The sequence below is a fragment of the Neomonachus schauinslandi genome, chromosome 2 (assembly GCF_002201575.2).
Source record: "Neomonachus schauinslandi chromosome 2, ASM220157v2, whole genome shotgun sequence".
Classification (NCBI taxonomy): Eukaryota; Metazoa; Chordata; class Mammalia; order Carnivora; family Phocidae; genus Neomonachus; species Neomonachus schauinslandi.
In genome coordinates, this window is record NC_058404.1 from 20,956,086 (window position 1) to 20,981,326 (window position 25,241).

The 25,241-nt window shown below is 39.3% G+C and overlaps 1 protein-coding gene across 1 annotated transcript in view; it reads right to left on the reverse strand.

Moving 5' to 3' along the window:
* Positions 1-1,467: 1,467 nt before the first annotated feature.
* Positions 1,468-25,241, reverse strand: part of SLC7A2 (solute carrier family 7 member 2) — a 61,662-nt gene continuing 37,888 nt past the window's right edge. The window contains exons 2-12 of the mRNA XM_021694292.1: positions 20,420-20,810; positions 19,784-19,939; positions 16,226-16,391; positions 14,924-15,057; positions 13,664-13,886; positions 11,624-11,763; positions 8,688-8,790; positions 7,112-7,317; positions 5,918-6,084; positions 5,043-5,151; positions 1,468-2,297 (exon numbers count right to left, since the gene is read on the reverse strand). Of these exons, the coding sequence (XP_021549967.1) occupies positions 2,101-2,297; positions 5,043-5,151; positions 5,918-6,084; positions 7,112-7,317; positions 8,688-8,790; positions 11,624-11,763; positions 13,664-13,886; positions 14,924-15,057; positions 16,226-16,391; positions 19,784-19,939; positions 20,420-20,795 (1,977 nt within the window). The 5' untranslated portion in view covers positions 20,796-20,810 and the 3' untranslated portion in view covers positions 1,468-2,100. The remainder of the gene's footprint in view (positions 2,298-5,042; positions 5,152-5,917; positions 6,085-7,111; positions 7,318-8,687; positions 8,791-11,623; positions 11,764-13,663; positions 13,887-14,923; positions 15,058-16,225; positions 16,392-19,783; positions 19,940-20,419; positions 20,811-25,241) is intronic.

Here is a 25,241-nt window from a genome sequence, read left to right on the forward strand (position 1 = left end):
GAAATTCCTTATGTTCCCTTAAGGCCTAATCTATCTCGATGAGAGAATAAAAGGTGGTTCTCAGTGTAATACTATAACAACAAGGATTTAGGATCATGCCTACAGTCCTTACCAAAATCTTGTACTCCTTGAGTATCCAACTCTTCCTCTCCAGTAAAACATGCTTGAAAGAGAATTCTGGGCTTCAGATTTTACCATGCACCCTGGAAATTGTGGAATGTCAGTACTGAGCTCTAGATCAGGGAGGCTCCAACACCAGCAGCCAGAAACCCAGGCTATCTGTTTATCTGATATTTAACCACAATAAACTCTTGGTTAGACGAAACGATCACAACTTGCTCTTTAATGGCATCAGGAAAACAATCTCTTGGAAGAACTATCAGGAAACAAATGTTTTCCTTGCCTTTAGATTAAGCCGGTCAACTGGTGAGCTTGATAACATTCATCCTGGGAATGTAACCCGTTGATGTGTAAGTATTTAGCCCCTAGCCTCACCTAGTAAACCATTTAATTATTTGTAAGAAAGCTAATTCATGAGAAGAAAAGCACACTGCAGGTAAATAGTCCACTATGAGAGAACCCTATGAAGGAAAATACAGTAATTAGAGAATCTTACATATAAAACAAATCATTTATTCCTTAAAGGTTACTGTGTTTATATAGCTTTAATTCAATTAGGTTAATTTTTTATTTTTAGCTTGAGGTTTTAAATAATCATGTATTTAGCCCAGATATTTTATTCCCCAACCACTGGGAATGGGGTATTGACAGATTTAGTGTGGTCAATTAAAAATAAATGAGATAAAAAGTGCTAAACAACTTATGGGTTGGGGAAGGAAAACATCCCTAAATGTTTCCAAAAGAAACATCAAAGGCAAATTAGATCCCCAAACCTCAAATTGGGGCAAATGCAATTTAACATCTGACGAGGCACTTTAAACTCAGAACGGGGACATTTCCTCTTCTTGTATCCCTTTGTTTCTTTCCTCTTTGGCATGTAGTAAAGACATAATTTGCTAGTGTAGCCCCTCCTATCTAGGACAAGACAAAACAATAGGAACAAAGGAGTGAATTCTGTACCTGATGAGGTTTTAAAAAACAACTGAACTGTGATTAGTTATTAAGTAAAAGAGAAAAGTGTAAATCATTCTGCCAATCGTGTGATCCGGAAAGATTTTACTGGCTTATCGTATGTGATTTTAAAGACAAAGATGCTTGGTGTCTACTTACACAAGCATTTGTCTGACTCTGATTTTCAAATACACGCTCATCGCTGCCACTTACACAAGCTTTCCTGCCAGGGGACCACTTGCATCTTCTAGCAGAAAGGGTCCCAAGTAGATCACACATACTGCTCTCAAGCCCCTGCAGGGGCTGAGGAAGGACCACTTCTCTCAAAAAACAACAGCAGCTGAAAGGGGCGCTATCAGGTGACCCAGAGAGCCGCTCCCGCCCTGGGTAGACCGGCGGGACGCAGACACGCCTGTGGCTGAAGTTGTCGCAAACTGCCATACTTTATAGAAGAAAAATCTGGATTAAACCCACTGCTGGCACTGATGAGTTATAGAAAAGGCTCATTTCTTCTCCCCTCCTCTTGCTCCTGACCAATGACAGACACCAGGATGGGTAATTGCGTTTTTAGCACGTTCTAATCGACATTAATGACACCTAATAAGGAAAAGCCATGGTTATTTCCCCAAATGCACCAGGCATGTCCAAAGCACTTTTCTATTCAGTGATTACTTCCACTGCAGCAGTATAAGCCACCAATTAATGGCAACACCAGAAAAATATAATGCAGTCAGAGTGAAACACAAACAACTTCTAACATTCATAGACCCCAACGTATACATACACACATACACACATGCTCCCACTATTGGGGGGATATTCATCGCTGAGGAGAGAGCTTAGGAGGTTTCCCCAGGTACACAATTCACCATCTGAGGAGGTGCTGTCCAGGTGAGTAAGTATAAGTTAGGGTGAACTATGTCTGCAGCAAACCCATGGCAACCTAGCACGACGATGACACTCTGTCATGGTTTACTCCATGTAGGGTATGTACGGTAAGACTGTGGACCAGCTCAGCTCCTGCGGGCGTTAGCATTCGCTCATCTTTTCGTGGAATATGAAAGGTAAACTGAGGTTTCTTTGGTGCTGCTCGTTTGCTTGAAAGGCAGATTTTTCTTTTGTTGCGGCACCGATGTTGTCTGAGGAAGTCTCTTCATCGTCTTCCTCCTCTCTCGGATTACCCTCCAGGCTGTGTCTGATGCCATAAGCGAAGTAGATCAGGAAACCTGTTAGAGGGAAGGAAAAAAAAACAATCAATGTTTTAAGTATGTCAGAAAATGCCTGAATATGGAAAATGTAATATAGGACCTAATGGGGTTTTTTCCCTCCTCTTTCTGGGCTATTTTAGGACAGAATGCAAGTCCGGAATACCCCTGCAGAATCCCCAATGGACGCTTTCCCAGTAGAATGTGCTTCTGCATTTTTAACACCCAATCTTTGTTGAATGTATGTTTCTCCCAATTAAGTGTTTTTCAGACATTTATGTTGAAAAAAATTATATTTATTTTCTCAAAACTCAATACTATACTTTAAACAAAGGGATATGGGGTAAAATCTCAAATTACATCCCAAACACAAGTGGTGGGTTATCGGAGTCACAATCAGGTATTTTGGAAAACATGCCCTGTGTAAACAAAGTGGACATGGGCATGCTTTACACGTGTTACCGTCACCAGGAGAGGCCAAATAGGGGCGCCTGGCTGGCTCAGTGGGTTAAGCGTCTCCCTTCGGCTTGGTCATGATCCCAGGGTCCTGGGATCAAGCCCCGTATCGGGCTCCCCGCTCAGCGGGGAGTCTGCTTCTCCCTCTGCCTCTGCTTGTGCTCTCTAACTCTCTCGAATAAAATAAATAAAAATCTTTTAAAAAACAGGAGAGGCCAAATAATTATATACAAAGCAATTGATTAACAATAGCCATGCTCATTGGGAATTAGAAGGAAAGGTTTTACGTATCCCCACCAGATAGTTTATTACTTTCATGTAGGCATTTTGCTCTGTTTTAGTTATAGATTTAAAAATTGGTTGAGAGTTTTGGGTTGATGAGAAATGCTTTATAATTGTCCCATCTAAAATAACGAGAAGTAGGCTGCCAATTAGCATTTTGGCAGGTGCTATGGTTAAGGATAATTCTGCTTCCTCTCCTGTCCTCAAAGTTTTAAAGAACCAGCCCTCCCTGTCCTCAAATAAAGGTACCACCATCACCGTTTTACAAAGAAGCAGGCACAAAAATGGGCCAAGGCCACAAGGTGAATAAATGGCACAGTTGGATTCAAACACAGAGAGGCTGGCACCGAACTTCATGCTCTTAACCAAGATCAAGTACATTAAACCACAGTGGTCTGTGTCTGAGGAGAGAAGCAAGGGCTCATGGAAAGGCAGGAAGCATGCTGAAGTTCTCTGCCAGACTCAAAAGAGATTCTTCCGGGCTCAGAGGAGGGGAGTGCGTTCTACGGGTTTGGACTCGGCTCCCTGCGAGCACGTGGGCTGGACCCCAAAGGAACAGGCTGCATGGTTGCATCCCAGAGTGTGGAGCTGAATGGCAGAGAGAAGCAACAGAGCCACCAACCAGAAGTGGCCACTGTGACCAAAAGAGAGAACAAACTAGTGTAACCCGTGTGGAATGATAGCCTGTGACCCAAGGCACCAGCCCCTCAATTCCCTGGCACAAGGTAAGGTCCCCAAATATGGGCAAAACTCTAGTGTGGGTATGGGGAAATGAGCAAAACTGATAGCGGTTAAATCTCTCATCAATTCAAGTGGATTGGTGGCTTAAATTGAAATTGAATTAATTTCTAGCCAAAGCAAACAATTACATACACCAGCATGAACTTAGGTTCATTCTTGCTAAGCCAACGGGAAGACTGTCAAAAAGCACACTCTTCAACTCTTCAGGTGACCCAAACCAATGCAGACTTAGTGCTCCTTTCTCCCTGCTTCACCTTACAGACATGTCTGTTCACATTTTTAAGACAACTGCTCAGGGCCTGGGTGGCTCAGTCCTTAAGCATCTGCCTTCAGCTCAGGTCATGATCCGAGGGTCCTGGGATCGAGCCCCGGATCGGGCTCCCTGCTCCGCGGAAAGCCTGCTTCTCCCTCTCCCACTCCCCCTGCTTGTCTTCCCTCTCTCTGTGTCTCTCTCTATGTGCTGTCTCTCTCTCTGTCAAATAAAAAAAAAAAAAAATCTTAAAAAAAAAAAATAAGACAACTGCTCAGTGCTTTAGTTACACCAAATGTAAACTCTCATTTTCTAACTCAATTTTCACATGGGAAAGGAATCATAATAAAAAACCATGTAGTAGAGATATAAATAAGCTCACTCATCTTATTTAATGCTAAATCCCAAGGTTCAAATAATAAGAAATTTAGATAACAAAAGAAATTTTTTGCTCTTAGCTCATTCAAAATGTCTTCAGAAATCCACTGGGACACTGGAAAGAACTGGCTTTGGAATCAGAGTCTTGCACTGCCATCCACAAATTCAATCCCTTGACTTTTGGAGGCTTTTTTTCTCACCCATTAAGTTGGAGAAACAGAATCTACAGGGTTCTACAGAGTTCCTGGGAGAATTTAATTAAAAAAAAAAGGTATCTGAAAACATTTAGAGAAGTAAGGACTCAGATGATCTAAAATTTGGGAAACGAAGAAACTGGCAAAAACCCTTTATTTCCAAGAAGGGGGAGGGGATGCATTTCTGTAATCACAGAGCATGAAATTGGGAAGACAGAACCACGGCTCAGAAAGCTAAAACATTTTTTTTTAAAGATTTTATTTATTTATTTGAGAGAGAGAGAATGAGAGACAGAGAGCATGAGAGGGAGGAGGGTCAGAGGGAGAAGCAGACCCCCTGCTGAGCAGGGAGCCCGATGCGGGACTCGATCCTGGGACTCCAGGATCATGACCTGAGCCGAAGGCAGTCGCTTAACCAACTGAGCCACCCAGGCGCCCAGAAAGCTAAAACATTAAAAAACCTACCGAGTGCCATCCAAATGCTAAATCTTATCCAAGTGTCTGCGCTCAACTGGACCATCAGGTAGATGTTCACCAGGATGCTGAAGGCTGGCAAGAATGGTAAGAAAGGAACCTAAGGGGGGAAAATATCTTCTTAAATGTACTCAAATTTGGAAAGTACATTCCTCAGACTGTTTCAACGTGGTGACAACTATTTTGACATATATTCTTTCACACTGTGTCAGTAAGTTTATATTCTTACAAAAAGGACAACCAGAAGAAAAAAATCATTCTTGTAGAGTCTACTAAAGGGAGCATCAGAGTCTATACTACTCAAGTGTAGCCCAAAGCAACAGGGGATTTCTCCGGCCCGCTAACATCCGTATCATCACCAGATGCAATTGGCAGTAGGGTTTGGTTTAGATTAGGGTTCACTGGTTTCATTCAGATGGCAACAGGGCATGCCTCTGCAAGTCTGGATACACATGGCATCTGAGAGGGATCCTTCCAGGAAGCTCTCTTCAAGTCCAAACCTGCTCCTCATTCAAATCTGACAGGATAATTATAGCAGAAGGGCTTTTGGTGGGAATAGTCTTCTTGCAAGAGGACTGAATTTCTAAAATAAAATATTCTACTTATTCTTTGATACTATAGATTACTTGACAAGAAATTTGTTTACCATTATAGATAATAACGTGATAGGAGCATATTCAAGTTTTTGAAAAGCCATGTAGGGAGAATCCTTATGACAAAAAGAACATCTCAAAGAACTGCGACACTCTTGTTCTTTACTGGTTAGCTTCATCAGAAGTGTCTTTTTCTCTTTTTCTTTTTAAAAACAACTTACAAAGCTAACACACCAGATAATATTGAGGATCTCTAATGTTCATTATTCATACCATGAAGGCTACTTTTTGCTGATTCTGGGGCTGCCTCCAAATGGTGAGCACAACAGCAATGCAGAGAACAAGAAACAGGACAAGAAGAGCAACACTCCAGGCTTCTAGCCGGGCAATCGCTTGGACTCCGTAAGTGGTCAAGATACTCAGGCCCAAAACAAGAAATGCTGCAAAGGTGAGACATGCAGGTGACACAAAATCAGCAGGCACATTTCACTCAGATTCCCCTGGCTCGAGCAGTCTCTTATGATAAGATATCAAGGTCTTCCCATGGCTTCTTTGTCAAATACTACGATTCTTCGTTTTCATTATGGGAGAAAACGGCTGTTTGTACCGATTTAAGAACCACCGCTCGCTTACTCATGACTGTCTCCTCCTCCCCCCTCAGCACTACCAGCCTGCTTTTCCTTCCTACATGTCATCAGGCTCCTCCTTTGCTACATTCTCACACTATATCGCATGGATTGAACGTGATAATGTCAGGGGTGGAGATTTTCCTTTTTTCAAATGGGAAACGGCAAGTCTGTCCGTGTTCTGCTCTTGTAAACACTGTTCACGCAAACAAATAATCAATGATCTGTGTCTTTTTGCCCTCTTTCAGAAGGGGATATCACCACCCACCCATCCTATTCCTGACCATCATGTCTGCACTCAGGGTCCCTCCTCTGTGCTCTAGAGAAGCCTCTACTTCCCTTCGCTTGCCACCGATAATCCCGTTCCTCAAAGCCCAATGAGAGCAAGGACCATCTTTCTTGCTATCCCAAGGGCTCCACGGAGTTCTTGACACGTTGATGGTGCTCAATGAATGTTGCTGAAAATATGACTGATTATGTAACTGTGAGTGAGCAAACAAGATATTCTGTATTATCTCCCAGTCTCCTTCCTGGCAGGTCTTCCTGGCCGGAAGCTTGCACACAGGGAACCCCCTAACAGCCACTGAGAGGGACCAGCTCTGTACAGAGGCCACTCACACCTTGGGGAACTTCTTCCTTTCTTCCTCGATGACAGGACCCATGTATCCTGCTACTATATGGTCTCAGCTCCTAGCAACCGGTTAGGTGGAGATTTCAGGGCTTGGGGCAGTGGCAAGCATATGCTAAGGCCACGTAAGACCTTTGTCCTCTCTCACATCATACCTGCTCCACCGACGCACACCCGGGGCCCTTCCTAGTGGACACAGCGCAGAGGACTCACCAAGAAATCCTACCAGAAAGCTCACGAGAGAAGACGACTGCTGTGTAGGCAGAGCCGAGGGGCTGACGAGGATGTGCAGGCTGAGGCCTTGCCCCTGCAGCATGGCTACCTGCGACTTGCTCTTCGAGGCAGCACTGCCGCATGACCCCAGAGCTGCTTTCTCAGGACAGCATTTGGGCTGCTCATAAGATAAGCCGGGCTGGTACCTGGCCCCAAATAAACAAAAGTCTGTGTCTTTATTCTCAGACAGACACTTGGCCCAAAGGAAGCAAACACCGAACACTTGAGGTGAGACACCTGACAGGGTCCCCACTGGGGCAGTGAATTGACCCTTCTCATGACTCGCGCCCCAGAGTGGGCTGAGCCAGGCCACAAACCTGCTCCATGAGATATCTGCAGCACCCCTGAACTCCCTCTACAGTCATTTACTTGCAGAGTTACATATAAGATGCGGAAGGGAGGGACCTTTTCACCCAAGGCAACTGGGACTACAGGGGGATTAGCCTGGAAATATCTGTGTCCAAAGTAAATGCAGTTCCAGAAAACAGCACAGAAAGTCTGGCTAAGCAACAGCCTCAGAATGACACCCGGTCTTCAGGTTGGCATCTGCTGCCTCTGGCAGTCTGCCTCTCTGGCCTCACGTCCCTCAACTTCCTCTCTCAGTCCTCCAGTGTAACCCTGACGAACTCCGTTCCGCCCCTGCCATGTCCCTTTCTCGACGTATCCTCTTCTTCTCCAGCCTCCGTCAGGATACTGGCCCACTTCACCTCCTAGGCTCTGCCCCACCTAGGACCTGCCCCAGTCCCCTCACTGTGATCTCTTTCCCTCTGAGCAGCCTTTACTGCTGTCCTCAGTCTAAAGAAGAAATAGGGCTCACTGAGAAAAAAAAAATACACAAAACATACAGAAGAAAATCAAAACCCCCCACAATACTACAAACCCAGCGTTAATCACTGCCAACATTTTGGCACAATTTCAACCAGGCATAAGTGCATGTATGTGTATATCGATGCAAAATGACTTCTTCGTGTGAAGTTATGTTATAATTTAAATAAATTCAGACACTGCACACAGCTTTGCTGAATCAGATACATTTCTCCACATAATTAAGTATAACTAAGAAAAAGAGTCCACTGAATAAATGTACCCTTATGTGTTTAACTATTCTGCTATTGATATTCAGGCTCCGTTCAATTTTTTCACTCTGGTAAATTACCTTTTCATAAACATCCTTTATATATATCCGTGTACGCCTCACCAAGTAAAATCTTTATTATAAAATCTTAGCAGCTGAGATACTGGGAAAAAAACTATAATATTTTTAAGTGTTTTCATACATTATAAGAACTTGCTGTTCATATAGATTAAGCCAACTTATTACTAATTATCAATTGTATTTATTTCTTGGCTAAGGACTAAGTACGTTTATTATACTTTATACTGATGTTTTTCTGTCCATGGCCTCTCACCTCTGTGAGACCACTAGCTCCTTGGAAACAAGGATGGTGAGTCCTAATTTTCTTTATTCCCTGGGCCCCACACGACACACACCCTTGAGAACCAACGAGACACTCACCTGAGGATGAGAACACATGCAGCAACCAGAGAGTAGGCCAGAAGAGTGCCAATGGACATCATGTCCACAAGTGCCTTCAGGTCAAAGAGAAATGCCATCACAGCTATTGGGAAAAGAAGAGAATGGTAAAAAAAAAAAAAAAAAAAAAAGACCTATGACAAAACTCCATACAGTTGATAACTTCCAAGTCAGGGACAACTGGCATTTTTATGGTTCCAGTATCCATGATAAATCAAACAAACTATAGGAAATATATTTCTTACAGCTAAAAAGATGACCCTTGGGTCATATAAACTGCTAGTAAAACTTCAAAAACCCTCAACCATCTATCAAGTATAAAACACATTCTACTTTGATTATTTAAAAAATATTGGCCTGACAAAAAGTGAAAACATTCTACGACAGAATACTCTCCTTTGATGTTTCAAAAGAAAAACATGGCTCAGAAATACTGGCTAAGTCTTTTTAAAACAACGATTAAAAAATTCAAACAGATCTTTCATTATAGATGTTACATAATCATTTCAACTTCCATCTGCATTTTGAGTTATGCCACACACGAAACAAAGTAATTTCCAGTTAAATTACGTTTCTGATAGAGGCAAAATTCTACATTGGGTAAAACTCCACACTCCGAGAAGACTGACTAGATTTGAGAGATGAATCGATGTCTCACACTCAAATCTCAGTAATGTTCTGACGCAAAATATACTTTTCCATTTGAAGAGTGAACTTGCACTGAGCAATTTTTTCTCCATTGAAACATCAAAGAGTGATGACTTGACTTGCCCACATAGTTGTCCCCTATCATCCTCAGTAGAAACACCACATTCCATTCACATGCTGTCTCTGTGATCTCAATTTATCTTTGATACAATAATCCTCTGAGACAGAGGAAATTATATAGGTTTAACCAAATGCAGTGGCCAGAATTTGACTGGTTTTGACCCTGAGACCAGCAATTTCACATAGTCTGACCTGATAAGATTATGCTCCTCATTTTATAGACAGGCTAACTTAGCATGGTGACAACTATGAGGGGGCAGTAGAGTTCCAGGTAAAGTCTATCTGTACCCTACTTCCCCGTGCTCCTTCTACAATATCACACAGTTTCTTTAAATACATCTCATGCCTTACTTTGAAAACCTTCTGTTGCTAATATACTTATACATTAGATTAAAATTACAATATGTTTTGTAAGAACCACAAGTAGCAAAATAAGTAGTGAAGACAGAAGAAAATGATTAATTATCCAGACAAGCTCTCTGATCTAAGCTAAAAACGAGCAAAGTAAGGTGAGGGAGTACAAATAACAAAAATATAGTATTTCAGAATGTTAAAAAAAAAAAAGCCTTCTGCTACAATTATCTTCTGTTAGTTATTAATGTCAATATTATTAGGCTGCCAAATCAAATTCTTCCTGGAGAAAGAAGGATACATTTTTTAAAGCTCTGAATACAAAATAGAGTATTACCGGGCAAGATTTCACTGGGAAAAAAAAAATAAACGTTTTTATGGAATAAATAAAATGTGTGATCCTTTGTCAGGATTTATAAACTCTTTTTAATAGCATAATCCACTGTTTAATAATAAAATGGGCTTTAGATCATCTAGTGCAACCTTCATTTCATGGGGGCAGAAATCTAAGCACTAAGAAAATAAGGGACTTGACCTTCTAATGTATGTCTAATAAAGTGCCAGATTTATTAGAAAACATTGACAAAGTGAAGTTGCTGAGGCAAATACTTTCCGACTCTGAAAAAATACCATTTCATACATAATTAAGCATTATCATTCTGTAATTTCCCCCAAATTCAGAGTCTCAACCAAGCTATCAGTGTTGGATTGAATTTCTACTACCAAAATAGCTTTAAAAAGCTTGATGAAGTCTCTCTCTTGCTTTCTCTAACAGGACCTTTACGGCCATTCTCTCGGTCTGTAGAATCTCTTGAAAAATTTCTGCATGGAATAAGAATCTGGCCACCGGCATTTTACAAAGACGTTCTGACATCCCCAAAGGTGGGCATCTGGGAGTTTTCTTTTTTTTTTCTTTTTTTTTTTTTAACATGAGTTAAGTATCAAAACTGTTGAAAGCAGAAATAGATTCCTAATGGGGTCTAACAGGAAATCGTTGTTAGTAAGTCTTAGAGAACCGCGGTGGTCCCGGATGTGCATCTAGATAACCCCACACCAAGGACAGTGATTACTACAGCCAAGTATCAGTTACCCTGACATTTCTTATACTTAATTAAAAATGAGTAAAAATACAGTGAAGAACCATTACAACCCTCTGCACATTTGTTAGAAATCCAAAAGGTTAAAATAACAAAATAGTAACAAAAGTCCCCACGGGTCAGTTAAGAATGAATTTCAGTAGACCACCACCACCACCACCACAATTACCAGATCCCAATTCTCATAACCTCATTTATCAGTGATTCTTTTTCTTAACTTACATGCACAGCAAGCAGACCCTCTTTATAAGTCCATGCATGCGCATAAAACGTTCAAGGCCAATGTTGAAGACTCCTGTGTTTGTAAAGCTTACCAGAAATGACCCCTGCCGTCAACGTGGCAGCAACTGGTGACTGCCTCTTACTCACTCTGCCAAGAAATCTAAACAGTAAACCGTCCCGGGCCATGGCAAATAGAATTCGGGGTAAAGGAAACATAGAGCCCAGAAGACTAGAACAGAAAAATTCATAATCCACACGTGAGTTATTGCAAGCATTATTCTAGACAGGTATACACAGGTAAAGACCGGACACACTAAAATGCAGAACCTATGCCAAAATAATTCAAAATAGGAAAACATTCACAAACAAGTTATTGACCTTTATGTAAATAAAGACAGAAAACTGCCTAACTTTGCATTACTCTTCAGAATCCTTGATGGAGAAAAGATCCCCCTTTTCTTAAAAAAAGTCAACTCTCACCTGCCACTGCACCCGATGATAAAGTAGCAATTATTGGTGTCTTCGTTTTGGAATTGATTTGAGCTAGACATTTGAAAAGCAACCCATCCTCCGCCATAGCATAGATTACACGAGGCATTGGGAAAATGGATCCAAGAAGACTGAATAAAAAGCAAACACATGCAGTATGGCAAACACATTCATGCAAGATTACATCTCAGAACAGAAATTAAGTATTTGGATAAAACTCAGCGTCACAGCTCTGATTACAAAGTCTTGTTATTTTTAAAACGTGTTATGATTGGGCATTTAAAAATATTTGCCAATATTTACCATTGTGCTACTTATTATTCTATTGCAGACATTTTGCCCAGCACACTTACCAGACTAAGAGCAATACTGCGAGTAATTTATGCATGCCCACAAATTATTACTGAATTAAAACTAAGTAATTAAGACTTAAGAAAACCAAACCCAATCGTCTCATTGAGGCATTTTTAGTGGCCATAACTCAGAAATTAAAATTCCTAAACTGATATGAAATTAAAGAAGGGATGAGGTTATTTAATTGCATGGTATAGTCACTTCATTTATTCGATAATTACAAACTTCTTCTATTTATTTTATCATTATTTTTCCTCATATAGCCTGATATTTCATCAAATCAGTAATAATACCCAGCAGCATAAGATAATCAAGAGAGAAAGGGTAAAAAAAAAAAACAACTCACTGTAAATTTAGTACATAGAAGTAGGCACGATTAAAAGTCAGGAACAGTGAAATTTAAGAAAACGCCCTTTGCTTTAGATGTTTCGAATTTCTCATGTGTTCGAGATGGCTGCACCATTCCATACATGACTTAGTTATAAAAAATAACCATTAAGAGAAAATACGTAAAATATTTTATTTTAAAAATTCATTTTCTTTATCTTTTGATAAAGCTGGGTTGAGCTTGGCCCTGAATAAATCTTTGTCCTTCTATCTTCTTAAGACCATGATGGCATGATGTCTTCATAGTTCAGATTCTTGAAAGTACTTGAAATTATTCAGAATAAACCTCAAACCTCAGAAGAGCAGATGGCTGAGAAACCAATGGGGGTAAATTTCTAATTGCTGCTTAATATTATCTTGAATGGAAAATAAACAAGACTTTGAGAGAGAATAAAAGCTAGGCTGATGAATTCTATAAAAAGATTGCTTTTTCCAACTTTAGACTTTCAAAAAATTATTTTCCCTTTAAAAAATTAGCAATTAGGCAAAGAGATTAACTTTCTCTTTGTAAGAATGTTCCTACGGGATACCATGGTATAAACTAGAACGAAATATCTTATGGTCCCATGTTAATTTGAAATGTGAGTAGCTCAGGGAACCTGAGAAATGAATTCTCAAGTATTAAAACAAGTCGCTACTGCAAATCTGCGTACGTGAGCTGCAACTACTCTTTGCTTTCCACATAGATATCATATGAACTTCCACTATTAATTTCAGAACAGTAATTTCTATTTCTAGACCAAATTCACTCTGATGAGTACCAAGAGAAAAAGTCTCAGTATTTCACAATAAAAAGACATTATACCGAACAATGTCACAGCATATAGCCCCCAGTCACATAGACACGATACTAGTTTAAAAGGCAGCAGAAAATGTCAAGTCTGCACCTAAGGTCTTGGCTGTCTGTAGCACTTTAAGTAATTCCACAGCTGGCCCGGACACAAGCTAGTGTAAGCATCCTACCGTTTTATAATACATACATATATAAATATGCGTGACATACATGTACGTGTATGTGTTCGTGTGTACCAATGCCATATACATTTCTACTGAAGCTTGGACTGTCATTATCTTGAAAAACTGACTTCTAACTGATGGGTGAAAAAGTTTTTATCACTTAAGATTTGTATGTGGCAATTCTGGTCAAACTATTCAGAGAAGACACAGTTGCATAATACATTCCTTATACAAAGATTACTTTTAAAACCTATAAAAGCAATTCTTTAAACACGGACTACTTGGCTGTTATTGCCCACAGCCCCAGTGTCAGACGCAATGAGATCGATGTACCTTGTTGACAAAGCACAGAGAGAACCCGCGGCAACAACGTATTTGGCGGGACCCCATCCAACATATTCAAATGCTACCGGAAGCGGGCTTTTCTCATCCAGGAGGTAGTATGGCATCATAAGTGTTAAAGCTGCAGAGACTCCAAAGTAGGCCATAAAGCAAACAAGCAAAGAAGTCACGATTCCAATAGGAATAGCTTTCTGAGGATTCCGGACTTCTTCACCTAAGGAGATATAAACAAAAGATTTGCATCTTTAATGAAACATTAATAGATACAACATGGATTCTTCTTTTCCTTCATAGTCATTTCACTCTGCTCTTGTGCCTTCTGTTTTCTTAGCTTGCTCCATGTATTCTACATGAAATTTTCTCTCTTCTTGAGAGTACTATGCTATTATACAAAATTCCAATTTCTAGAGGCAAAAAGAGAAAGCAAGAAATCATGCAGGTCAGTTTCCCACTTGTAGAAAGAAAAGACATGCTAGCTATACCTGTGCTAGTAAATATTTCAGGATAGTATGGCAGTCTTAATCTATTCGGAAAAGGATTCATCCACAGAAATTAATGACTGTCATAGCATTCTGTGGGCCCTTAAATAGGAATGCTTCCATAAATACGAAAATAAAACTCTTCTTACCCAGTGCATGAATTTATATTAAACTCTGGCTTCAACACAAAAATAGTCCTTGAATCTAGTAAGATTTGGCACTTGAAGTGTCCCCAAATGGCCAATTGCAAGGCCATACAGTAATATGAACCCAGAAGAAGCATTTAGAGAATGATTCTGGCACGATTACTTTGTTGTACAGGATAAAGAGAAAAGAAATGCCACAGTCTATTTTGTCGTACTAAAGAAGAGACAATTTACAAGCGTGATCATCATTTGTTACTCATTGTGATAGTACTGGAGATTACTTCCAGACTGAAGGTTAAGGACAGTAATTACGACTAACATTTATAAAATACTTGACAGCTTGCAAAGAATCTTTTATGTGTATCGTATCTTAAGTAACCTTCATACCATGAGCATGAGGAGTAGGTCCTGGTTCTCCCCACTTTACCAATTAATGGAAACCAAGGCTCAGAGAGTTTCACGAAGTTTCTTTTTATCATATACAGAAGGTGTCACGGCTGGGGCTGGAACCAGCCCGTAGTACCCCAAATCCCACTCTTTCCTTGACCCTCTACTGCCACCAATGGGTACTCCTGTAGAACAAGGAACACCTTTCCTTCCACATAGACCCAAGATTCTTCCCTTACCAGTTGTTGCAATGCAGTCAAATCCCACAAAGGCATAAAAGCAGGTGGCAGCCCCAGCCAAAGTTCCCGCAAAGCCATAAGGCATAAAGCCACCAGCCCCATAGATACTCGTTCCATTTTCAGAAGGCAGATCTCTAAGGAAGAGAGCAAGCATAATGCAAAGTCATATTCACAGAAAACCATTTCTTGGAAGGCTATTGTGTTCACCAGCTCTTTGAAGCTAACCAATATAAAATTAAATGGAAATCCTGATTTTTCTTACCCTGTCTTAGGGAGTATAGTGATGTTCCCAACAATGGCACTCTCTTGGGTTGTCAACACTCAACTGGAGGCTGATCAATAATAGCATAAGCACAAGGCCCATTTCCACTCTGGCTAGAACTCACAGCCAGGCAGGACTGTGAGAGCAGAGACACCATATATGGGCCCTGCTCTGAAATAAAGACATAAAACCTCTTCTCATGGACAGTTGGGCAGGCTGCACATTTAAAAATTTTACAAATAAGACATCTGAAAAGATGAAATCGAATTCTCTAGGCTTGATTAATAATATTGAAGTTGGATATTTTATTACATGTTAAAAATTGTATAAAACCAGAAGTTCCTAATTTTTTGCTTCAAAAGAATGGCTTCAAACAATGTATGTAAAGAAAAACATGCAGTGATACTTCACGTAATAGACATTTCTGTAAACTTATTTTATTTGCACATCAGAATATTAATATAAATCTTATGATGAAACCTTTTATATATAATTATTACTAATTTAATTTTTGAGACTACCAGGTTAAAAGCAAAATGCAGGGACAATTCTGCTTATGCAACCAATGACGTTCTCCAAAAATCAAGGCCTGAAAATTACTAAGAGGCTGAAAGAATGCAATGAAACCAAAGGGTCCTCCCAAAGGAAGAACTAAGGGATGCATGACTCAAAGAGATCCATTGTTTTGCAAGGGTGGCAAAGCTTTGGAGGGGGAAGAGGCATCCTTCCAATGGTTAGGATCTCACTTCTCTCTTCTCCTATACCTCCTGCACAGCTTGAAGCCAAGAACAAGCCACTGCTTGGCTTCAGATAGCTGCTCAACAGTGAGCACACTTATGTATTTATGTTTGGGGGGGAGACTGGAAGAAGAGTCTTGGAATAGACCAGACCCTCAGAAATGTCTCCACAGCAAAAAAAAAAAAAAAAAAAAAAAATTGAGAAGCACTGTTATAGAGGAAAATGTAAGACAAGAGCAGGCAAATTAAAAACAAAGACAAAAACACATTCAAAATAAGAAGGGAAAAGCCCAAATATTATACCTGGCACTCGCTGATATATTTTTGAGAAACTCTTCACTAATCTTCCAGTTTGCCACATTTCCTTTCACAAACCCAGCAACCATAACGAAGAGAAGGACCAGGATATTAATAGCTGTGAAGATTTTATTCACCCAAGCGGATTCTTTTACTCCAAAAGATAAAAGACCTATGGAAAAAAGAATGGGTGTTTTAATTTTTTTACCCAACTTTTAGTAAAAGCAATGGCATTTTGAGGCAGTTACAGGCTTTAGGATATTATTTTACCAGCATCCATGTATTTAACTTACATTTATTCCTTTCTCTTGCAAGTTCTGACTCACCTGTCACAAGATCTCCTGAATACAACCAACTTGGTTGACGAAGGCAGATGGTGCTCATAGCCTGGAGACACCACATTCTAAGAGATCAATAAATCTAGTAACTCTGGTTCTTATTATCAATGGGTAGGTAGAGATAAAGTAACTGAATTTTAATGCAATGCTGTTCTAAAAAAGCCAAGGTTAGTGGCTGCAGAATTTTGAAAGTAAAAGCTCAATCATATGTCTGCTTCATATGTACAGAATACATAAAATAATTCTTCAACTGTCTCACCAAAAAAGATATTTTTTAATTGATTCCCATTTTAATAGCTTTATTTTATATTCTGATTGTAAAAGTAGTCAATTTCCTTTTCAACTTATTTGAAGACACAGCAAAAATATGAAGGGAATAAAGATCAAATATAGTCTCTTCTCCCGAATTTCGGGCGTGCACACACACGCAGACATACATACACATTTTCATGCTGACAAATAGATAACCTCATTTTTAACAACCACATACTCTTCTACAATATGAAAACACTATAATCCCTTATTTATAGACTGTCAGGTAACTCTTAGTTTCTTACAGCTATAAATAGTACTGACACCATCATCCTTTATATAAATATCTTTGTACACTTTCTAATTATTGCTTTAAAATAATGTTCTATAAGGTAATACCATATCAAGGATATGTCCTTTCATACAAGGTTTTTGGTTCACATTGTCAGAAATATTCTCCAAAAAGTTTGGCCCCATTGAAGTGGCACATTTTTTTCTATTAGGTTATTCTATTTATATCAATTTGTAAGATTTATTTATATAATAATGCTGTAAGCTCTCTGTCATGTATTGCGTATGTTTTTCCCAGTTTATCATTTACTTTTACTCTTAGGATTGACTATATATATGAAAGTTTTAGAACATAAATTTTTCCTCTTTAGTTTTTACCTTTAGAAAGATTTTCCCCAATATTAACTCCAAAACATTTATCTTTGTTTCCTTCTAGTACTTTCACGACTGTATTTATCATATATGTGTGTGTGTGTGTGTATTTTTTAGAGAGAGAGAGAAGAGAGGGAAAGAGTAGTTGCAAGTGGTGGGGGAGGGGCAGAGGGAGAGAGAGAATCTTAAGCAGGTTCCATGCCCAGCACAGAGCCTGACGTGAGGATTGATCTCACGACCCTGAGATCATGACCTGAACCGAAATCAAGAGTCAGATGCTTAACCAACTGAGCCACCCAGGCACCCCTATCACATTTTTACCTTTAATCCATCTTACATAGGATATGAATTATGGACCAAAGAAAGTTTACTTGTTACTTGTGATGAAGAGATTATGCCATAAATCTCTACTTGCTTCTTCCACAAATCCATACCACCCAGGATCAAATAAGCAAAATTACCCAAGTAGAGATGAGGAAAGCTGAATTTCATTCTTCTACATGTATGATTTCCAGAATTTTACAATAATGTAACTCTAATGAGAGAAAGGACACTGCATCAACGGTATAATTACTGGTTCCGTAGCACTAGAAACCACTATACACCCACACACTTTGGAAATACACACTACACTATGCTGCTATCTGCTTAGAAAATAACAAAGCCATTGTCGTGTTTTATGAGAATTTCCCAATACCCATGTGCATTCTCTATTCTGGGATTAACGACCAATGAATATCTCAACTAAATATTTCAGCCACTTCCCTGTGTCTTTCATAAAGCAAAAGCTTCCGCTGACAAGACATTTGGTATTACAAGATGAGTCAAAGTTTATAATCAAAGGTTTTGATCTTCAGAGATTCTAGGGACAAAGTTATTGCATGAGCTTAGCCTACACTTAAAATAAGAACACATTGGTCAATGACGTGGGGCAATGATGCAGGCCAAGGCCCAAGTCCTGCCACGGACTTTCATGATTCTGTGTCACAGCTGCATGCTTCTCATCACTTAGCGATTAAAGCTGAATATGTTAAGATCATTGAAACCATCCCTAAATAAGATATGACGTAACTAATTCAATGTTAGCTAGACTGTTTAGAAAGCAAAACAAATGAAATCTATCACCTGTTGAGAAACAATTGTTGCAATTTTCCTTGACATTACAGGTATAATGCCAAATATTTTAGAGCTATAAATTTTGTTCATGTTCCTAACCCTACATGAAATATTTAATGAATGACTAACTTTTTTAAGGGTAAAGCTACTTTTTAAATCATAGAATTTTACAAGTAAAAAGTTCATGATAGAAAGGTATTTTTGTCACACCTTTGTAAGCAAGGGAGAAAGTAGCTGGAGATAAGGCTGGACAGGAAAACAAGGGACAGATTATCCAGGGGATATCAGGTAGGAAGTGAGAATACAGTATTTATTCTTAGTGAAATCCTTGACTGGTTGAAGCAGGAGTGCAAGTGAGAATGGCAATCACAATAGAAAATGTTTACATAATTAAAACAAATATAAGGTGGCAGCAAGGATTAACTATGCCTACAAAATAAAACTGCCTGCCATCTAAGTGCTTCCTATATACTGGGCAAGAAGTCGTTACAAGATACACACTGATATCCCCATTTTATGGATGAGCAAACCGAGTCACAGAAAGATTATGCCACTCAATGTTCCAAAGATAGTGAGTGGCAAAGTAGGACTGAAAACCTGGTTGTTCTGATTCTAATTCCTGTGCCTTTCTAAACTACTATGCTACATGACTGTAAAATATGGGAAAATTCTAGCAACAAGTATGTTTGTCTACATAATGTCTACATTAAAAAATGACAGATGGTTTGAATATGCTTCCTTTTCAGCTAAATAACTACATTACATAGATGAAGGCATGAATAGACAGAAATTCTTCTAGAAATAGTATGCTTGCAAATATCCTTAGTTGAGGCTAACAAGATAAAATAAGGCCAAAAATTATACATTCTTCCTTATTGAAACTTCACTGCCGTTCCTGCAAATCTCCAATTGGTATTATAATGATGTGCCTTATTTTATTCTTTAGTGCATTCCAAGTACCATTTACTTAGAAGTGTTATTTTTACTGTTCCACAAAATTTAGATTTATTTTTAAAACATGTCTATCACATAAGAAAAAATGTGATTCCAGCCAGTGATGAGGCCCACAGATACCCAATAGTAACCTAAACATATAAATATGCCACCCTGTCTTGGGAACACAGTCCCCAAATCCAGTGGTAACTTATTTTCCCGGGATAGTTAGTCTGGCTCATCTCAGGGTGGAGATGCTTACCTGCTAGAAGTAATATAAGGCACACAGCAAAGAAGTCAGGATACTCTGCAAGGCCGGTATAATTCATTTTGAAGTATGTCCTGAAAAACTGGCCAATCTGTTTGCTAAGAAGTTCATCAAAGGTGCCACTCCATGCTCTTGCAACACTTGATGTACCTTCCCAAAACACAGAGCATTCAGAGAATATACAGGTCACTGGGAGAAGATGAACATAACATCCTTTGCTACTCTGTTCTAGGATGAACACGGTTTAGTTCAGACAGAATTGAAAATTTGAATCACATATAAAATTATCTTGATAATTTTCCAGTTCTACATTAGTAACCAATCACGTCCATAAGTGTGGAATCAGCTAACTTTATCTGCATTAAAGAACTATGGTTTTTGTTTTTTTTTAAAGCAGGTTTCCAAACTCACTCAGAAGCATATTCAGAGATGAAGCAGAATCACTGCATTTTGCAATTAGGAGACACCTTAGAGGTGAGATAAATGGGACACACAGGGATCGAGTAACTCACTCATGATCACACAGTCACTAACTAATGCAGACCTACAAGGATCTCTGCCTCGGGAGCGCTAGCTCTACCATTCCACACAGTAGATTGATATATATATATATATTTTTTTGCAACATACCTATCACATAAGATAAAATGAGATTCCAGCCAGTGATGAATGCCCACAGCTCTCCAACAGTGACATAAGTGTACAAATACGCAGACCCAGTCTTGGGAACTCGGGCCCCAAATTCAGCATAGCAAAGGCCTGCCATCACGGAAGCAAGGGCAGCAATGAGGAAGGACACCACGATACTGGGGCCAGAATCTGCTTTGGCCACCTCTCCAGCAAGGACATAAACCCCAGCACCAAGAGTGCTTCCAACCCCCAGAGCAATGAGGTCCATGGTGGATAAGCAGCGGCATAATTTGGAATCTTCTAGACTGTCCAGAGTGACGATTTTTCTTCGGATCAGACATCGGGCAAAAGAGAGTGCAGCTCTGCAGGGAATCATTCTGAAGAGAGTAGCCTGGGGAAGAGAAGGGAGGCGGTTAGAAGCACTTCGGGAACCGTCATCCCTCCAAGGATTGACCCAGCTTCTCAACAAAGTTTCAGCACCAGCACCGTTCTGTTTTTGTTTTACTTGTTCCTAGAAATGCCACCTAGAGCAATCAGAGAGAGGGTGGAAGAAGTCAAAGCTGTGAATTTCTTAGAGTTCACTAATCATACACGGCCTTTTAAAAGGGACTGCAAAGAATGGCTTCTTTGGGGAACAAAGGAGGGGAAGCTTTGGGTGATTCAAAAGATTTGCCATTGTGGTTCATTTGTGCCGCTACAATTTTTAAACATTGGCTGATAGAAACCTCTTCCAGGACACGGCTCATTTGTCCTCGCCACAAACACGGGGATGAGTTACCTCATCTTTTCTTCAATCATTCATCTGACTCCTATTTTTTACACCTTATTACATGCCAGGGATTGTGCTAAGAAATATGTCTAGAATGGCGTGCTGCGTGTTTACGGTCTCCAGCATAAGGGGCTTGCAGTCTAGCTATTGTCTACTAGTAGGTAAAAGACGCCATCATTAGGTCTGTTTTCATTTCAGTCTCTTTCATTTTAATGTGAAACCATGTGAACCTTTTAGAATAAAAAAAAACTCCCCCCAAAACATACTTGGATTTTTCTAAATAAAACTGCTATTCGGCGATGCTCTGAGTATGAATTTGTAGTAAAACACACATGCTTATTTACATTTACTTGAGATTTCTAAATAGATAAATAAGCCCCAAGTCCATGCCAAATATGATGTGTTCTTTTTTAAATGGAATGAATAAGATAGAAAGACATTCTCCCCATACCCTACAGGCCCAAGCAACCTAACACTGAAAAAAATTATCAGGTTATAAAACAAAGCATGGATCCTAGTAAGGAAAAAAATATACACGCATTATAATAAAAAGTCTGAAGTTAAAAATGCCGAAATATTAACCGTGATGATCTTTGGGTGGGGAGCTAATTTTTACTTCTATGTATTTCATAGAATATGCATTATATTGCTAATATATATTTCTAAATTATCTCTAGTAAACATGTACACCTTACATGCAAAAGATCTATAAAAATTAAAAAACCCTACATGGCCTTGTCTATAGAGATGTATAACTCAGCAGACAGGGAAATAACTGAAGAATAGGGAATATAATAGTATATGCAGCTTATCAGTCAATAAAATTAAGCGTATTTAACTTTCAGAAGTTCAGAGTCATGTTTGCCACTTCTGTTGCACAATGATGGACAGAGATGTTATAGTCATTATCAATAACCTGACCTCAGGAGGTCACAGCTTTGCATCTTCTCTGAAGAACTTAGAGCTTTTTATCCTATAAAATAAACCCTTGAACATTTCTCATCCTTCCTATCTATAAAAGACAACCATTATTAAAATTATTGTATTTGAAAAATAATAAAGACGAATTTTCTATATTAAATCTAAATGACTTGATGCTGATAAGAGACACAGACATTTCTGGAATAGGAATAATCCAGTTTTACACTAAACCTCGTGGAGAAAGCTAGTTCCCTGAACATGACTCATGTATCAATGTAAATGCAAGCGCTTGACTTCAAAAGCAGATAGCTCAAAGAATGTGGAGAAAAATCCCACAGATACAGGAAAATGAGTGAAAGGTTCCTTGATGGTAAAAATAAAGTGTTACACATAGGTGTCGTCCACACCACCCGACAGAGTGCCGAGCCAGGCACTTCACAAATACTTGTTGAAAAATTTGCAAATACACATGACATCTCCAATTTTGCCAATATTCTAGCTTCCCAAGTCAAAACCTAATATTTCTCTAAATCAAATGTGTGTCAATTTCTACCCCTACCTAGCCCTTAAAGAGCTATATCTCAGATAACACAACCAGAAGGGAGAGAGTGATCTGCTTAAGAACAAATCAGGAAGTGAAAAGGTGAACTTATAGAAAGACCAGATGAGATGGGGACAGGGGAAGTGAAGGCGTTTACTAAATGCTGACCTTCCGGATCATTCAAGTGTTTTTATACAGAGGTGTGCAGAGATGAAGTAGGGATCCCTGCCAACTGAAAAGTGCTCAGAAATGAAGAACCACTAAATTTTAGTAATGATTTAGGATCATGTGAGAATGGGGACATGTCATCTACAACTTTAGGGAACAAGTGATAGGCAAAATGAAGCACCCCTGTTTGTCACTTAACCAAATGAAACACTCTTTTTTTTTTTTTAAAGATTTTATTTAGCTGAGAGAGAGAGAGAGAGAGAGAGAGCGAGAGTGCACATGAGGGGGGGGGTCAGAGGGAGAAGCAGACTCCCTGCTGAGCAGGGAGCCCGACTGATCGAGCGGGACTTGATCCTAGGACTCCAGGATCATGACCTGAGCCGAAGGCAGTCGCTTAACCAACTAAGCCACCCAGGCTCCCCAAATGAAACACTCTTGATAAAGTACTTGGTCAACCCCAGATTTTATGAATAAAAGATGCCAATTCTGCAGCTACTACATACTGAAGGGGAAAGAATCTGGAAGGAAGCAAGGAAAACTAAGAAACGTGAGTGGCAGGATTGTGGGGGAGCTTTTATTTATTTTTTTAAATTCTTTTTTTCTGGTAATATGGCCACAATGTTGTTTGTGAAATTTCTAAAAAACAAAACAAAACAAAAAAACGCACGCAAAATCCACCATAAAAATGAAAGGGAATAAGCCAGCCAACCAATACTACATACCTCTTAGAAACGCGAAAAATAGGGAAAATTTTATGAACAATTACCCAAAATCAATACATGAGTGACCCTCATCTTGTCAACAGAAAAATGAATTTGCTTCCTGTTTACATAGGAAGCAGAATGGTTTACAGAAATGTATAGCTTTAATCAGATGAGATCTGGTAGCTACTGCCTCTTGTGTATTAAAAATGGAAAGTATTTTATGTTCAGTTTTTCTACGTTGCCCTGAGGAAATACAACAAAGCTGCCACTTGTCAGGCATTCATTTGCTTTGAGTAACAGAAACGCATACGTCAGAAACTCTTCTCAGAACGAACAGGTTACACAACATCCCTTGCAAACAGCCTCAACTACGCACACCTATCTGATAAAATACTGATTGCAAAAGCTATGACACAAAACCAATTTTGCAGAAATATAATGGGATGAGAGAAAAGCAACGTAAAAACATCCTGGGTCAACTTAATGAATCATTATTAAACAAACATACATTAAATCCTGGCAGGTATATCACACAGTGTTTAGTCAATAAAGAAAAAAGAACCCTGTGCTTTTGTAAATTATGTTTTTGTGGAGACAGACTGATTTAGGAAGGTAGAATGGGCAACAAGGGAATGAGGGAACAAAAGCTTTTTGTACTTACTCTCAGTGATAGAATTTGATATTTACCTATATTTATAACTTTTCCTTTTCCTAAAAAGATAGGCTCCTTATGGGAGATGGTTATGATAACTTTATCACACTTCTCCAAGTTATTTTCATTGCTGACAAAAAAAATCCATTCATACATATTCTTTGACTCAGGTCTGTATCCACTGTCTTTGCCTGGGCTTTGGTGAGTTGTCTCATCAACAAATAATGATGCAGGGAGAATATGCAGGAATTTTGAAGGTAATTCCATTGGTCTGGAGGGCACAGTTTTTCCAAGAGCAGACAATGATCCGCACCATCATATCCACTGTGCGCTATTGCTATTGTGACCGAGGATTATTATTTCCTCCAGAAATATATAGTAAAGGACAAACATCTAAGCTTTTGGAAAAGACTTTTGAAAGAAAGCTTAGATCTGAAAATGCTATTAACCAAAGGAGGGTTAGGAGAGATCTACCATATACCCTCTAGCAGAAAAATCTCTGAGTGAATTTAATGAACTCGATGATACAGTTATATCTTCCTCAGTCCCTCCCTCGCCCCTAACCCTAAGTATAACTGTTTCAAGACACCTACCTCCCCGATGGAGCCCTATTAATTCTTGCCAGAAAGCTAAATTACTTCCTCAGCAACTTGGAATCACCTCCTTCTCAAAATTCTCCAACCCAGGCTACAAACTTGACAGTAGAGAATTGTAGGTCAAGTAAATTCCTAGCTCCGAGGATATGATGATGCCCCAGAGCAGACTTCCCTTCAACTAACCACAGAAATCTTTTAGAATCTGCTAAATACAGTCAAAAGTCAATCCTGGATTTTCACTCGTGTTCAAATGTTTGATGTAGTATTTAGTCTCATAGAAGTGAATCTTTCCTCTCCTCCCCTAAGTAAAGCGAAATCTCACACTTAATCCTCTGTGTCAGTATTGCAGGCCCTGACAATAAATCTTACAGGAAAAAACAGCTGCAGCTAGACAGTGGGGTGGGCCTTCCAACAAATCCTCAACAAATTAGCTGCTCAGAAACCACTTTTTCTTGCCTCATTTGAGTTGCT